This window comes from Balaenoptera physalus (genome assembly GCF_965194825.1).
Source record: "Balaenoptera physalus genome assembly, chromosome: 11".
In the NCBI taxonomy this organism is placed as follows: Eukaryota; Metazoa; Chordata; class Mammalia; order Artiodactyla; family Balaenopteridae; genus Balaenoptera; species Balaenoptera physalus.
Genome location: NC_138896.1, coordinates 36479175 through 36496044, shown reverse-complemented (window position 1 = coordinate 36496044; position 16870 = coordinate 36479175). Strand labels below are relative to the sequence as shown.

General features: G+C 37.5%; 1 protein-coding gene across 1 annotated transcript in view; it reads left to right on the top strand.

The window, feature by feature from the left end:
* Window positions 1-16870, top strand: part of DNAH8 (dynein axonemal heavy chain 8) — a 333978-nt gene that overhangs the window by 49568 nt on the left and 267540 nt on the right. The window contains exons 16-20 of the mRNA XM_082412562.1: window positions 502-637; window positions 3642-3829; window positions 8768-8848; window positions 9246-9362; window positions 10173-10292. Of these exons, the coding sequence (XP_082268688.1) occupies window positions 502-637; window positions 3642-3829; window positions 8768-8848; window positions 9246-9362; window positions 10173-10292 (642 nt within the window). The remainder of the gene's footprint in view (window positions 1-501; window positions 638-3641; window positions 3830-8767; window positions 8849-9245; window positions 9363-10172; window positions 10293-16870) is intronic.

The following is a 16870-nucleotide window of genomic DNA, read 5'->3' as shown; positions in this document are numbered from 1 at the left end:
TCATAAAGAAATTTGGTTTCTGTTCTTTGATATACATTTACTTTTTTTTTTTTTTTTTAATTTGGCGGGGAGGGAGGGAGAGGGAGGGAGGGAGGGAATCTATACTTACTTTTTTTTTTTGGTACTGGAATTTAGGAATTTGCCCTGATATTCACAGTTCAAGGAAAATCAGTTCATTGTATCTTGCCCAGAAAAGTGGGGAGGGAACAGAGAATTGGAGGTGGAGACTTTCAGTGCCTGGGACCGGCTGTAGGCCTAGAGACCTGTCTTTTTAAATCCTTTATTTCCTTTTCCAGTTTCCCCTTTCTACTGATCAGGTTTCCCTACTTCCATCTCTAGCTTGTCTGGCCTTCCTCATCTCTGATTTTTGTCTGAGGTAAAACCTAAATGGGTAGTGTCATTATTTGATGTCATTTAAAATGTAAATAGCTTTACGGTTTGGGTAAGAAAACAGTCAGCAGACTTTTAAAAATAAATCTTTGTTTTTCCCTTAAAAAACAGAAAAACTCGGAAATTTTGTCAAGTGCGGAAGGCAAAGCTGTCATTCGTCAGTATAATAAAATTTCCTACGTCCTGGTGGAATTTGAGGTGGTCTATCATACGGCCTGGATCAAAGAGATCTCGCAGTTACAGTACGGTGTGTGTACGACTGCCGTGACACTACAGAGCGGGTGTGAGGAGATTTTGAATGAGTTTGTGGGTCTGGAGAATTTTTACATCCTTTTTATATAACTGTATGATGGTTAAACTTAGATTTGGGGAGGATACAATTATTTCTTTACAGTTAATAATATTCTGATTTTATAAGCAGAAATTGTCATGAGCTTAAAGTTGATATACTAAGATTATGACTTTCTCCTGAAAAACAGTATTTAAAAGTAAATAACAAGACTCCTTATTGATATTTCTCCATATATTTGGGAAGGTTTTCCTATCCAGTTTTATCATGCTATAGATTCAAATCACAGTCCTAATCAGAGGAGAAGGAATTGCAGCTTGCTTGTCTTCCTTCCTTTCTCCCTCTCTCGTCCTTTCCTCCCTTCCTCCCTTCCTTTTTTCCCCTCCTCTCTTCCTCCCTCCCTCCCTTTCTTTCTCTTCCTGTAACTGAATTTAACTTCAGTTCTGATCTCCATTAAATTAAGAGTATTAGGGCAGTGTTCAAGGACCTCTGAGGGGTGCCAAGGTGTTGGGAAGAGTTAAGTGTGAGGCGGGGGATGGATGGTTTTAAGCCATCATCCGTCTATGCTGGCATCACCTGGGATGTTGTTGTTATTGTGTGGGCTCAGTTGTTGGTCAGTTCAAGTTCCTGCTTTGTCTCATGTTTACCTTAATCTCTTATTCGTAACCTTGGTGGAACCCTGACTGTGTCCCCTGGTAGGAAAGTTTCTCCCTCCCACACCAGGATCTCCACTTCAGCAGAACACAGAATTGCAGGCATAGGAAGCACAAATTCGGAGGTCGGGTCACTGGGAGTGATGGTGAGAGGGGCCACTCCTAGTTCTGACTCTTGGTTCCAGACCCATGTACTTTAGCTGTTGGGGACACAGCACTATATACAGGCCATTGATCCACTGCATGACTGTATCCTGGAGGACAGGGCTTCAACCCTGCAGGATGTCTTCCCAACTGGCACCTTAGTTAAGCCTTAAATACATCACTTCTATCAGGCGAGCTGTTTCTGGGTAATGCACATGGTAGGTCCCTATGGAGCCTAATGAAAACCTGCTAATGGAGCAACGATCTCAAAGGAGCATTAAAAGAAGGTTAAAATTCACATTATAGAAGAGAACAAAGAACATTTTTAGCAATTGAAATATGGAGCATGTACTGTTTTGCTTCTACAATACTATGCACTTTTCTAAATTGTTTTTGTCCTGCTGATTTTTCCTCTTATCTGCACACATTCCATAAAAAGTTCAACAATCCCCTGACCTATAAAGCCCTTCTTTATTCTTCCTGGCTGATAATAATGTCTTCCTCCTCCAGAGGCCCCCCCACACTTTATCATGACATTTGTTGCTTTATAGATCTGTCTTATCTCCCCTACACATTCCAGGAATACTCTCTGTGTCTGTTGCATCTTTGTGTCCTTTCAATAACAGTCATAGTTAACATTTATATAATATTTATCATATGCCAGGCTGTGTCTAAGCACTTTACATATACAACCTCCTTTGATTCTCATGACAACCCTCTGAGGAATTATTATTATCCTCATTTTACAGATGAGGAAACTGAGATACTGAGAAGTTAAGTAACTTGCCCAAGATCACAGAGCTAGGAAGTGGCAGGGCCAGGATTCAAACATGCCTTTCATGTGAACACAGGCTAGTGGAAATGAATTGCTCCGGAAGGCTTCTTGTTGTTATATTGATGTAACTATACTTAACCATATAGAAACTTGGAATAATAATTGGAGAACTAGTATTGGCCTCCTTTTGATTTGCTGTATAAAGTTTCTCTAATCATGATTCACATAGAATGTTCACTCAGTCCCGGAGCAGACTTCCTGGCTGTCATTATTATTAGTGGTCTTGCTGACCGTTTTGTCCTGTCAAGAAAGCTCAGTACTGCCTTGAGGAACACAAGTTTCATTACTGGAATGTCCCAACATTATTTTGGAATTTACTAGGGAGGATAAATGATTTCTAGCCAAATTTTTAAAAGATTCCAAATGAATTGGGTAAAGTTTTTAGTTGAAATCTTCATGAAACCAGCATTGTTAAGAATCATATCAAGACTAATTTTATTTGTTGAGTAAAAGTCAACTAACTTCAAAGGGATATACAGTCTATTTTGTTTTACTAGAAATTTGATGCAGCCATAGTCTGTGAAGTAATGTGAGGCTTGGAAGATACATGTCAAATTCTCATGTTAGCAGTGTTTGTTAATATAAAATGCAACTCAAGCTGGCACATTCTAGTCTATAAGTATGTTATTATTATGCCTCTAGAAGTAATTCATGTTAGGATAACAAATGATCTAAGGCTATTCAGCATGAACCATTTGGGATTATGTATTTCAATTCTCAGTAAAAAACATATCTGAAAGTGCCTATTTGTATGAATGATGTTCATGTAGTAACTCAGATGTAGGCTAAAAAATATCTTCCTCTACATTCTAGGAGTTCACAACTCAATGGTGTTTAATAAATATTTCTTACTGATATTGAGCCTAGTTATCGATTTAAGTCAGATAAACCTCCTTAAAGAAGCCACTTTGGAGTTAGGTGTAGAAAAGAGTTTGAAATCTATGAAGTGTGTCATATTTTGTAGTTGGGCACATCTTCCAGATCTCTCTCCCAGAGGTTAAATCACAATCCATAAAAATAAACTGACATTGTATTATAGCCCTTTTAGACCCACTCAGAAAAGTATCGCAGTTCATACCACAAAGGCTAACCATTCTTGGTCCATTTTTACCTCTCTGGATCTGATTTTATAGTTTGCAGATACTCTGCATTCGTTTATCTAAGTTTTGAGGACTGACTGTGTATCAGATACTGTGCCTTAGCACCTGGGATATCCAAAACTATTGTTCTATTCTTAAGAAGTCAGTAGTTCAATGGTGAAGACAGGCATGTAAACAGGGCTGGAAGCAGAAATCTAGAATAAGTTATGTCAATAATTGTTTATTTGTAGCTTTGCAAGCCACACTTTTTGTGCGACATCCAGAAACAGGGAAGTTGCTGGTTAATTTTGATCCCAAAATTTTGGAAGTTGTTCGGGAAACTAAATGCATGATAAAAATGAAGCTGGATGTACCAGAACAGGCAAAGAGATTGCTAAAACTGGAAAGTAAATTGAAAGGAGATAAATTGTACTTGCAGGTAAGATGGATTCTATTTTCTAGTTATTTTGAAAGAGGTTTTTTTTTTTTTTTGTATTTTGTATTTTTTTTTTTAAAGAAAAAGATACCTTTGCAGTTGTGCTAACGCAGCATTGGGGAGAAATTTGTTATTATGTTGATTCTTTTAATTTTTTCAGCTTTATTGAGGGTTAATTGACAAATAAAACTGTAAGATAATTAAAGTGTACATCGTGATGATTTGATATACATATATGTTGTGAAAGGATTCCTTCCATCTAGTCAGTTAACTAACACATCCATCACTATATATATATTGGTGAGAACATTTAAGTTCTACTCTCTTAGCAGATTTCAATTTTACGATAACGGTGTTATCAACTAGTCACCATGTTATACATTAGATTCTCATACCTTATTTGTCTTATAGCTGAAAGTTTGTACCTTTTTACTAATACCTCCCTATTTCCCCTACCCTTGACAACTACTTTTCTACTCTGTGTTGGATTTTTTAGATTCCACATATAAGTGATAATATACAGTTTGTCTTCCTCTGTCTGACTTATTTCACTTAGCGCAATGCCCTCAAGGTCCATCCATGTTGCACAAATGGCAGGATGTCCTTCTTTCTCGTGGTTGAATAATATTCCGTTGTGTATATATCACCTCTTTATCCCTTCATCCACTGATGGATGGTTGTTTCCATATTTTGGCTATTGTGAATAATGCTGCAATGAACATTGGAGTGCATATATATTTTCAAATTAGTATTTTTATATTCTTTGGATAAAATCCCAGAGGTGGAATTGCTGGATCATATGGTAGTTCTACTTTAGTTTTATGAGGAACCTCCATACTATTTTCCATAATGGTTGCACCAATTTACATTCCTGCCAACAGTGCCTGAGGGTTCCTTACTCTCCACATCCTCACCAGCATTTGTTTTTTTGTTATCTTTTTTTGATAATAGCTATTCTGATAGTTGTGAGGTGGTATCTCACTATGGTTTTGATTTGCATTTCCCTGGGGATTAGTGAAGGTGAACAATTTTTAATGTTCCTATTGGCCATTTTTATGTCTTCTTCAGAAAAATGTCTATTCAGTTCCTTTGCCCATGTTTTAACTGGATTGTTTGCTATTGAGTTTTGTGAGTTCTTTACGTATTTTGGATATTAACCCCTTATCACATATATGATTTGTAAGTATTTTACCATAGGTTGTCTTTTCATTTAGTTGATGAAAACAAAATGAGGAAGGTTTTTAGTTTGATGTAGTCTCACTTATTTGTTTTTGCTTTTGCTGCTTGTGCTTTTGGTGTTAAATCCAAAATAATCATGGCCAAGACTGATGTCAAGAAGTTTACCCCCTATGTTTACTTCTAGGAGTTTTATGGTTTTGGGTCTTAAATTTAAGGCTTTAATCCATTTTGAGTTTATTTTTGTGTACAGTATAAGATAGTGGTCCAGTTTCATTCTTTTGCATGTGGCTGTCCAGTTTTCCCAGTATCATTTACTGAAGAGATTATCCTTTCACCATTGAATATTTTTGACTTCTTAGTATACTCTTGGTTGTTTGTAAATGAATTGACCATATATGCATGGGTTTATTTCTGGGCTCTATTCTGTTCCATTGTTGATTCTTGATAGCATTAAAATACTGACATGCAAACAAAAGGGAAGGAAGTGAAAGGATTATCAGGAATCAGATTTAGACTTCTGGATAACAACAATGATGAATAGTGAGTTTAAAAAATTCTTAATATTATAATTTTATAGATTAAGTGCATTATATTTTATAATATGTTTAATGATACTAGTAAGATATAAATTAATGAAGTAGGATGACTGTAAAATTACATGAGTGGAAAATGATTTTCAACATTGTGGAGTAAAATGGAGCAACGACAAAAAAGATCAGAGTATTAGAATAGAGATTCTCAAAACCATTTTTTAAAAATAACAAGCTTATTGAGATATAATTCACATACCATACAATTTATCCATTTTAAGTGTACAATTTAATGGTGTTAGTATATTCACACACTTGCACAATCATCATCAATTTTAGAACATTTTCATCATTCCCAAAAGAAACCCCATATCCATTAGCAGTCATTCCCCATGTTCCCCCAACTCTTTCTACATCTTCCCCTGGCAACGACTAATCTACTTACTGTCTCTATGGTTTGCCTATTCTGGGCATTTCATACAAATGGAATCACTCAATATGTGGTGTTTTGTGATTCACTTCTTTAACCTAGCACAATATTTTCAAAGTTCATTCATATTGTTCCATGGGTCAGTACCTCATTCTTTTTTATGGCTAAATAATATTCCATTGTGTGGTTATACCACATTTTAGGCATCTGTTCATCAGTTGATGGACATCTGGGTTGTTTTCACTTTTTTGCATTATGAGTTATGCTGCTGTGAACATTTGTATACAAGCTTTTGGGTTGACATATGTTTTCATTCTCTTAGGAATATAAACTAGGAGTGAAATTGCTGGGTTTCATTAACTTCGTAACTCTATGTTTAACCTTTTGAATAACTGACACACTCTGTTTTCCAAAAAGGCTGCATGCATTATTTTATATGTGCACCAGCAGTGGATGATGGTTCCACTTTCTCCAACACTTGTTACTATCTGTCTTTTTCGTTTAAACATCATTTGGATGTGAAGTGGTATTTCCATGTGGTTTTGATTTGCATTTCTTCATGGCTGTTGATGTTGAGGATGTTTTCATGTGCATATTGGCCATTTGTAGATCTTTGGCGGAGTGTCTATTCGAATTGCTACCCATTTAAAAATTGAGTTGTTTTTTTTATTATTGAGTTGTGAGAATTCATTATACATTCAAATCCTTTATCAGATATATGATTTGCAGATATTTTCTTCTGTTCTGTGGGTTTTTTCATTTCTTTCTTTTTTTTAAAAAAAATTTTATTTATTTATTTATTTATTTATTTATGGCTGTGTTGGGTCTTTGTTTCTGTGCGAGGGCTTTCTCCAGTTGCGGCAAGCGGGGGCCACTCTTCATCGCAGTGCGCGGGTCTCTCATTATCGCGGCCTCTCTTGTTGCGGAGCACAGGCTCCAGACGCGCAGGCTCAGTAATTGTGGCTCACGGGCCTAGTTGCTCCGCGGCATGTGGGATCTTCCCGGACCAGGGCTCAAACCCGTGTCCCCTGCATTGGCAGGCAGACTCTCAACCACTGCACCACCAGGGAAGCCCCCATTTCTTTCTTTTTTTTTTTTTTTATAAGCCAAGCAAATTAAGAATGGTTTTTTAAAAAAATATTTATTTATTTATTTGGTTACACTGGGTTTTAGTTGCAGCAGGCGGGCTCCTTAGTTGTGGCTCCAGGGCTCCTTAGTTGTGGCTCACTGGCTCTTTAGTTGCAGCTTGCCAGCTTCTTAGCTGTGGTACGCAGACTCCTTAATTGTGGCATGTGAACTCTTAGTTGCAGCCTACATGCGGGATCTAGTTCTCCGACCAGGGATCAAACCTGGGCCCCCTGCATTGGGAGCACAGAGTCTTACCCACTGAGCTACCAGGGAAGTCCCCTCTTTTCATTTTCTTGATAGTATCCTTTGAAGCACAAACATTTTAAAATTTTGATGAAGTCCAATTTATCTACTTTATCTTTTGTCCCTTGTGATTTTAGTGTCATTTCTAAGAAATCATTGCCGAATCCAAGGTTACAAAGATGTATGCATATGCTTTGTTCTAGGAGTTTAATAGTTTTAGCTCTTACCAAAATATTATATACATATATATACACACACATATATATATATTTAAAAACCTGGACTTCCCTGGTGGCGTAGTGGTTAAGAATCCGCCTGCCAATGCAGGGGACACGGGTTCGATCCCTGGTCCAGGAAGATCCCACATGCTGCGGATCAGCTAAGTCCATGCGCCACAACTACTGAGCCTGCGCTGTGGAACCCGTGAGCCACAACTACTGAAACCACGCGCCTAGAGCCCATGCTCTGCAACAAGAGAAGCCACCTCAATGAGAAGCCTGTGCACGATAATGAAGAGTAGCCCCTGCTCACCACAACTAGAGAAAGCCCACGTGCAGCAAGGAAGACCCAATGCAGCCAGTAAATAAATAAATAAATGTTCCTTTAAAAAACCTCAGGGGAACGTTGGCATTGTGAAAACTTGGCTTCAGCATCAAAAGCCCTAGGTTTTCGTACTGGTTAGTTGCAACTTTACATGACTGAATGTCAAAGTACTGTTTATAAACTGAGGTTAATATCACGTGCATTGAATCTTACAGGATTTTACTTAGTATTGAATAATATTATGAAAGTCAAAGTCCTTTGCCAAGTGTCAAGTGCAAATAAAAGTTCAACTACAAGTAAGAGAAAAGGAGGAAAGGAATTAATAACTTTGAAACTATTAAGTAATCATTGCTACAGTTTAATATTATTAATTTGGGGAAGAATTAACTTGAAACCACATCTCCCATCACAGTGCAATAAGTTACAAAATGGTAAAAAATTGATCATCATGGTTCATCTGTAAAAAATATCTAAAAGAAAATAGAATAGCTTTGTGTGTACATTTATTCTGATTCAAGAAAACAAGTGTGGCATCAGTGATAAGTATGCTGTAATATGTCAGAAGACAGGCAACAGAAAGGGTGAAAATGTGTAATGACAGACATAATGAAAAACTAATTGTCCAAACCATTTAAAATGGCATAAATCTAGAAAGACAAATAATAATTATGAAAAATGTAAATCTAGGAATCTCCAAAGACTTACTGTTTAAAGGGGATGCTCAGGTAATTTACAGGTGAGGAAAAAGTACAGCAAATTAGTACAAATAGTCAGCCTCCATCTTTCAGGGCTATGAGGAAACAGGTAAAATGAAACCTTCCGGGTATGAATCAAAATATGACTGTTGTTTTAAAATAAAGTAAAACATGCCATTTTGACTTTTAACAGGGTCTTCTGCAGTATTATGATGAGTTATGTCAGGAAGTGCCTCCTGTGTTTGTCAATCTGATGACCCCTAAAGTGAAAAAGGTTGGTAATATTGAAGGTTTATATTGACTTCCCTGTCGTTTAAAATTAGATTCCAGTTCTATAGATTATGGATTTTAGAACATCTATTCTTGCCAAAACCCTCTTTCTAGTTCAACTTTATAGCTCTATTTTCCCTACAGGATGATTTCTTGTCTAAGTTTTGTTGCCTTTGAAAAACAAATCAATCTAAATAATGAGCGCTTTCTAAGAATCCATGATTGCTTTATGGACAGCCAAAGATGATTAAAAACAAAAAGTCACCTTTACTAGGTATAATGGAGGGGAAATAGAATTAAGGAAATACAGCCTATAATATTTCCAGGTAATAAAAGCCAGCCTTTTTTATAAATGCAGATGCTCCTTTTTAATAATGGAAACTGTTTTTCTCTTTTTCTAGGTGGAATCTGTGTTGAGACAAGGGCTCACAATATTGACATGGTCATCTTTAACACTAGAAAGCTTTTTTCAAGAAGTTGACTCAGTTTTGGATATGTTCAATCAACTCTTAAAGAAGGTATGATGGATACATTTTTAAAAACTACATACATTAATACTCAGGCTGTAAGTAATGGTTTGATTATCTATGAAAGCTCTTTAAAGGGTGTGACTTTTAACTAAAAGGACATTCATTATGTTAAAAAAAAAGCTTTATGTTTCTTTAACTGATTTGGGACCTTTTCATTTAGGGTTGCCTTGTTCTTGTTCCCGAATTACCTTGCCTTTAATATGTTAAAATGATGGTTCAACTCCACAGGGTAGTTTAGAAAATCGAATAGTTGTAGACTGTGGAAGATGGCAGGATGGAGTGCTTACATTTTAAGGCATCTAATGTTAAGTAGATGAGGTAGTCATCCAGTTGGAGACTGTCTATTGATTTCTGATATGTTTGCTACATGAAACATGCATATCTTTTTAGATGTGCTAGTCTGTCTGTGGCGGCAGCATAGTGTTATAGACAAAACCCAGAGGCTTGGGAGTCAGATAAACCGAAGTAGGATTCTTCGACTTTCACCAGCTTGTGTTCCTCCCTGGGTTACTTGACTTCTCTGAGCCTTGGTTTCTCTAGCTGTAAAACTGGGATAGTAATGATTCATGGGCTGGAATGAGGACTGAAGGAGATAACGCATATGAGGTTATGGCACATGTTGCTGCTCAATTAAACTTCAGTTCCATGTCAAGCACAGATGTACTCCTAAAATTCCCACCAAATTATGCTTGGCTCAGGATGCAAGTTTCCAGATATAGCCCTCTAAATCAATTTATAACTCAAGGGCATTTTGGATGAAAGAGGAGTTTTCTTCTATGTGTGTTTTCTCATTGGTAGATCAATGACTTGTGTGAAATGCATATTGATACAGTTCTAAAGGAGATAGCCAAAACGGTGTTAATTTCCCTGCCGGAAAGCGGTGCTACCAAAGTAGAAGATATGTTGACACTCAATGAGGTATGCATTTATGTGTTATATTTTATTCATAGAAGTATTGGCTCATAAACCTAAAATGTGAATTTGCAGTCTACAAGTAGAAATCTCTGTCCATGGCATTTAGACATTCTGGGGGCTTTTTGGACATCCTCAGCTCCAGAGACATATAAGGTATCAACAGCTCAAGCCCAGGGTCACACCTTAGACATTATCTTAAAAATGTCCTCAGCCTCATGCTGGAGTCCCCTTGGGTCCTGTCTGTGCTCACTGCTCTTCTTCCTCTGTGCATGCTCCCAGGGCAATATCATCTACACTCATGGTTTTAACCACCACATCCTTTCCCCTTAAGTCACCCGTACACCTGGGCGTCATCCGGCCTCCTTTCCTCACTTCCATCCCCAAACCCAGTCAGTCTTTTAGGGCTTAGTCAGGTGTTGCCTCTTACTAAGATTCTGCTTGAATTGCCTCTTCTTTTCCATACCTACTAGCCTTTTCTTAGGTCATGCTTTTATTTATTTATTTTTTGAGCAGAGAAAGGTTTATCGCAAGGGCCATGCAAGGAGAACGTGTAGCTCATGCTCAGAAAACCTGAACTCCAGATCAGGCTTTTAATGCTCATTTGAGTTTAGCATGTGATGTTGTTTCTACTGGTTTCTCTGCCCCCATATTTGGCCCCGTCATATCCATCATCCTCCACCTTGCCACCAAAGCTGATTGTGGAAACTCCCCAGCTTAAATCCTTCAATGGCAGTGGCACCCACCTAACCTCCTCAGCATCACATTATAGTGATCTTATTGGATTACCCATTTATCCTCCATTGGCTCAAAAGCACAAAGACAGGAACCCTGTCTAATCATTTTTGAGGCCTGGCACATAGCCTTTCTCAAAAGCACTCACTTTATGTTTTGTTCAAAACATAAAGCGAAGGCATTTTTCTTTCTTGCCTGCCTTGTGCTTCAGCTACACCCACCTTGCTGGTTTGGGTCACCTTGCTAATGTCCTTTTCAAGACAACCAAGGATGGCTCCATCTCAAGGGATCTAACCTGACCCATGGGAAACAGGTGCCTTTGCCTCTCTTTCTATGGAAATGCAGCTTCTTCTTCCCAGGACACCTTTCTGTGCCTTTTGGGCAGCCAGCCAGCCTCTTGTTTCAGGACTACTTAGGCATGGGGAAGCCCCTCTATTCCCCGATTGTAGAGGTCATGGATCAAGGTCTCTGAGTAGCTCTTTTGAAGTTCCCTTCACTTATTTCTACCAAATCTCTATCAATGATCAGACTTCCCTTCTATAACCTCAAGGTGGGCAATGTGCTGAGGGTTACCTCCCCTGCTACCTTTGGATAAACTGCCTTTTTCATAATGTGTAGGATCTTAAAAGAATTTATTCTCAGCATTGGGGCCTTGGCTGTAATGGAGAGAGCACTAAATGACCAATTTTAACACCTTGTGTTCAGAGTATGCAAGTTTAAAATGATTATATCTTCCTGGCCATTTTTCTCTTTTATCATTGTTAAGCTTTTTATCCTTAAAGTCTATTTTGTTTGTTATCAGTGTAGTTACACCAGCTCTTTTTGGTTATTATTATCCAGATATATCTTTCTGTATTCTGTTATTTTCAACCTTTCTGGGTTCTCCTATTTTAGGTTTTCTCTTGTAAAGAACATTTAGCTGGATTTTGTTTTTAATCTACTCTGAAAAATCTCTGTTTTTAAAAAATTGGTAATTTTAGTCTATTCACATTTATCCTATCAATATATTTGGGTATACTTCTACTCTCTACCCTCTTACTTTGAATTTTCTATTTACCCAAATTTACTTATCTGTTTCTTGAAGTTACTCTTTATTCTTTTTCAAATATATGTGGTCTTTTATATAATCTTCTTCCTTTCTCTTTTTTAAATTCTACTTCTTCATTTAGATATTTAAAATATATTTTATAACAGTCCCATTATCTGAAGAAATTGGAGGTCTAATTCTGCTCTTTGCTGTCTCTGTCAAATCTTGCTCAGGATGGCTTGTGTCTTCATGTTTTTAATATTTTGGATTGTGAGCTAATTTGCACATGTCTGTTTAGTTGAGAACCTGTCTCTTTTTATTTGCTCCTGTGTGGTACCTAGGAGTTTTACCAACTCAGTCGATAGTTTGAGTTAGTTTCTCAGACGATAGAATTTCCAAAACTCCAAGGTAGTATAGATATAATCTCAAATCCTAAACCTGTGTGAGGTGAGCTAGTGGTTGTAAATTTCCAAGGGAGACGTTGTCCGTCTACCCCAGAGCCTCAACCAAGATCGCTAACTGTGCTTGAGACCGCACCCCTTGATTTGCCTGATGACATGTGGGGGGAGGGGAAGGGTTCCAACCTCCTACCCTTGTGAAGGGATCCAAGGCCTCATGTGGTTTTTTGGTTATGGGAAAAAAACCTACAAAAGTTATAGCTTCAGCTTACTTTTCATTTTAGGCCTATGTCTTTTTTTTTTTTTTTGAGATATAATGTGTATACAGCAGATTGCACAAATCTTAAGTGCACTATTCAGTGAATGTTTACATATGACACACCCTTGTAACCTTCTCCAAGAGCAAGATATTTTTTTTTAAAGATTTATTTATTATTAATTTATTTACTTTTGGCTGCGTCAGGTCTTAGTTGTGGCACACAGATCTTCGTTGAGGCATGCGGCGCGCAGGCTTCTCTCTAGTTGTGGCATGTGGGTTTTCTCTTCTCTAGTTGAGGTGCACGAGCTCAGTAGTTGTGGTGCGTGGGCTTAGTTGCCCCATGGCATGTGGGATCCTAGTTCCCTGACCAGGGTTCGAACCCGCATCCCCTGCATTGTAAGGCAGATTCTTTACCATTGGGCCACCAGGGAAGTCCCAATCCGAGAGCAAGATATTGAACATTTCCGTCACTGCAAATGATTCCCTCCTGCTCCATTCCAGGCAACAAACAGCCTCCACCCCAAAGTAATCACCATTTTGGCTTCTGTCACTGTATATTAGCTTTACCTGTTTTTGAACTTCACATAAATGGAATCATGCAACATATATTCTTTTTTTCCAAAGTTTTATTTTCTTTTTTTTGATGTGGACCATTTTTAAAGCCTTTATTGAATTTGTTGTAATATTGCTTCTATTTTATGTTTTGGTTTTTTGCCCACGAGGCATGTGGGATCTTAGCTTCCCCGACCAGGGATCGAACCTGCACCCCCTGCACTGGAAGGCAAGTCGTTACTACGGGACTGCCAGGGAAGTCCCACACATATTCTTTATGTCTGGCTTATTTTGCTCAGGGTCTGTGAGATTCATCTGTGTAGTTGTGTGCAATAGTGGGTTCTTTCATTCTCATTCATTGCTGACTAGTATTTAAATTTCTGAGTTTATTACAATTTATGTATCTGTTCTACTGTTGGAGGCATTTGGATAGTTCATAGCTTTTGATTTTACACTGAGCATTCTTGTACATGGTTTTTTTTTGTGAACCTAAACACCTATTTTGGTGGGTATATTCCCATAAGTGAAATTGCTGGGTCATAGTCATAGATCATGAATATATTTAACTTTCGTAGAAACTTTCTTTTTAGAGTTGATGTGTTTGAATTAGGAACCAAACAGGTTCACACATTGCATTTGATTCATATACCTCTTAAGTTTCTTTTTATCATCTCCCCTTTCTTTGCTTGTACCTTTTTTATTGCAGTAAAATATACATAACACAAAATTTATAATTTTAACCATTTTTTTAGTGTACAGTTCAGTGGCAGTAAGTACATTCACAGTGTTCTGTAACCATTACCACCATCTGCTTCCAGAACTTTTTATTATCATCTACACAGGAACTCTGTACCTATTAAACAATAATTTCCCATTTCCCTCCCCTCCACCCCAAACCGTGGTAACCTCTATTCTACTTGCTATCTTGATGAATTTGCCTATTCTATGTATGTCATGTAAGTGAAATCATACAACATTGTCCTTTTGTGTCTGCCTTATTTCACTTAGCACAAGGTTAATCCATATTGTAGCATGTATCAGAATTTGATTCCTTTTTAGAGCTGGATAATATTCCATTGTATAAATATGCCACATTGTGTTTATCCATTCATCTGTTGGTAGACGTTTGGGTTAGCTATTGTGAATTAAGCTATTATGAGCACTAGTGTATAATTATCTGAGTCCCTACTTTCAATTCTTTTGGGTATATACTCAGAGTGGAATTACTGGATCACATGGTAATTCTATGTTTAGCTTTTGAGAAATCACCAGATATTTTTCCACGGTGGCCATACCATTTTACCTTCCCACCAGCAATGCACAACAAGGGTTCCAATTTCTCCACCTGCTTGCTGACAGTTGTTATTTTCCATTTTTAAAAATTAAAGCATTTTTCATAATAATCTGAATGGGTATGAAGTCTCATTGTGGTTTTGATTCGCCTTTTCCTAATGACTACTGATGCTGAGCATCTTTTCATGTGTTTATTGGCCATTTGTATATTTCTTTGCGGAAATGTCTATTCAAGTTTTGTTTTGTTTTGTTTTGTTTTTGCCATCTTCCTTCTTTCAATGCTCTTCATTTGTTGAATAAATGGGGTCATTTGTCCTATAGAATTTTCCATGTTCTAAATTTTGCTGATCATATCCTAATAGTATGATTTAACATATTAACATATTCTTCTATCCCCTGAGTTTCCTGTATATTTTAATTAGCTCTGGAGGATTGATTCAGTTCAGGTTCAATTACTTTTTCTTTTCCTGACTGAAGAGTTCACAGGTGACACTGTGTACTTCCTATTGCATCACATCAGGAGGCACATTTTATCAGGCTGTTTCCCTTTTCGTGATATTAAGATTAATTAGTGGGCTGAGGTGCAGTCAGCTTTATCCATTATTATAAAGTTTCCCACCAACCTTTCACCTGAAGAGTTTAGCAGCCTTTGATTATTATTGCCTAGAGCCATTATTGTTGCCTAGAGATTGCAAAATGTTGATTTTCTAATTTTAGCATTTATGGATGAAATATTTCTATAAAGAAGAAATTTCCCTCATTATCTGGTTGGTTACTGTGAAATAATGTTTGTACAGAAAAGTCAAGTTCAGTGCTTCAGTTCTTATTTTATATACCAGTTTTCAAAATAATGAGTTGGCTCACTAGCAACTTCTAAAATACCCATTGTGGTTTAAATTATTTAAAGATCTTTATGAATATATGGATTATTATATATTTGAGGGATTCAGTCCATTGCAGTCATTATTCTTTTTTAGGTTTAAATTTTCTCATCTTTGTCCAGTGGAATTCTAAAGGCTGGCTTCTATGTTTTTGATATGACTCCAGTAGTCTTTGAAAGCTTTCTTGCTTCCTGGAACCGTAGGAAATCTTAGGCTTATCTTGCACATTTCCTGCCCCAGATCTGGTATTACTCATTTTTCCAGTCAGCCCTCATTCCTTTCAGTGTTACTTGTGGAAAATGATATTTGGAGATCACAACCTAGGTGCTAGGAAAAGCACTCATTGTTAACTTTTAGCTATTCTTATAGTATTATTTCTGCATCTCTAACTAATATACTTGGGGTACTATTTCTTGAGTTGGCAAATAGAGTCTGCCCTATTTCCTGGGCTCCGTGTTATTCTAGGCGGGAGAGCCCTTCAAATGCTGTATGGGTCTTTTTTCACCAATTGAAATTTTCCAAAAAGTCTCCTGTTTCCTGCCTGGGGATGAAGGGTAATTTCCTCCTTGTCATTTTCTTCTCACTCATTCTAGAATCTGACTGTATATACTTCATACCAGGTCTTACTTATAAACGAACAGCGTATGAAGGAGTAGGGAAATTTCTACATTGGTTTCCTTCATTTTGTCCCCTTTACAATGAAAATCATTTCTATTGGTATGTGCACATAACTTCTGACACTATCCACTGCTCAGTGGGGTGAAATTCACACTACCAAAGAAAATTTACTTTGAACATACGAACAAAAAACGTTCACGTGCATAGAAAAAGAAATAAATCACATAAACAAGGCAAATTAGGATAGATTAAAGGCGACTGATTGTGAATGTGGTGGTTACATTGATGGCACAAGTCAAAATACAGGAAGTGGACCTTTGACGAGCACCTTTGTCAATCAGTATGCCCCAGTCACTTGCCCTAGAGGGATCTAAGATCTAGTAACACATGGGCTGCCTTCCCACAAGCCTATCACTAGGTGGACCATTACAGTGAAGACAGAAAAACATTTGTAATGACAAAGCAAGTTGGATAACACTTTGGGCAGAAATCAGTTTTGGAAACATGCTATATATAATGCTAATTTTGGGGGACAAGTTTAGTTTGCACTAACCAGTGGTTTCAGACAATACTGGGAACCAGGGCTATTTGCAGTAATGGCAAGTCCTCCTTATCTTGGAGCACCTAATTGTGGTTGTAGGGCAGATTATGTTAATTATTAAAAAGCTACCTTGTGTTAGCTTCAAATCTGTCCTTCTACTCTATGATGCTGAGGATGGGACTCTGCAAATTACATTTATCCTTGGCCAGCTGGCTCCCTTTTATGCTTTGCAGTGTGGGCGATAGGAGGCTGGACAAGAGAGAATGGGCTTGCTCTTTCC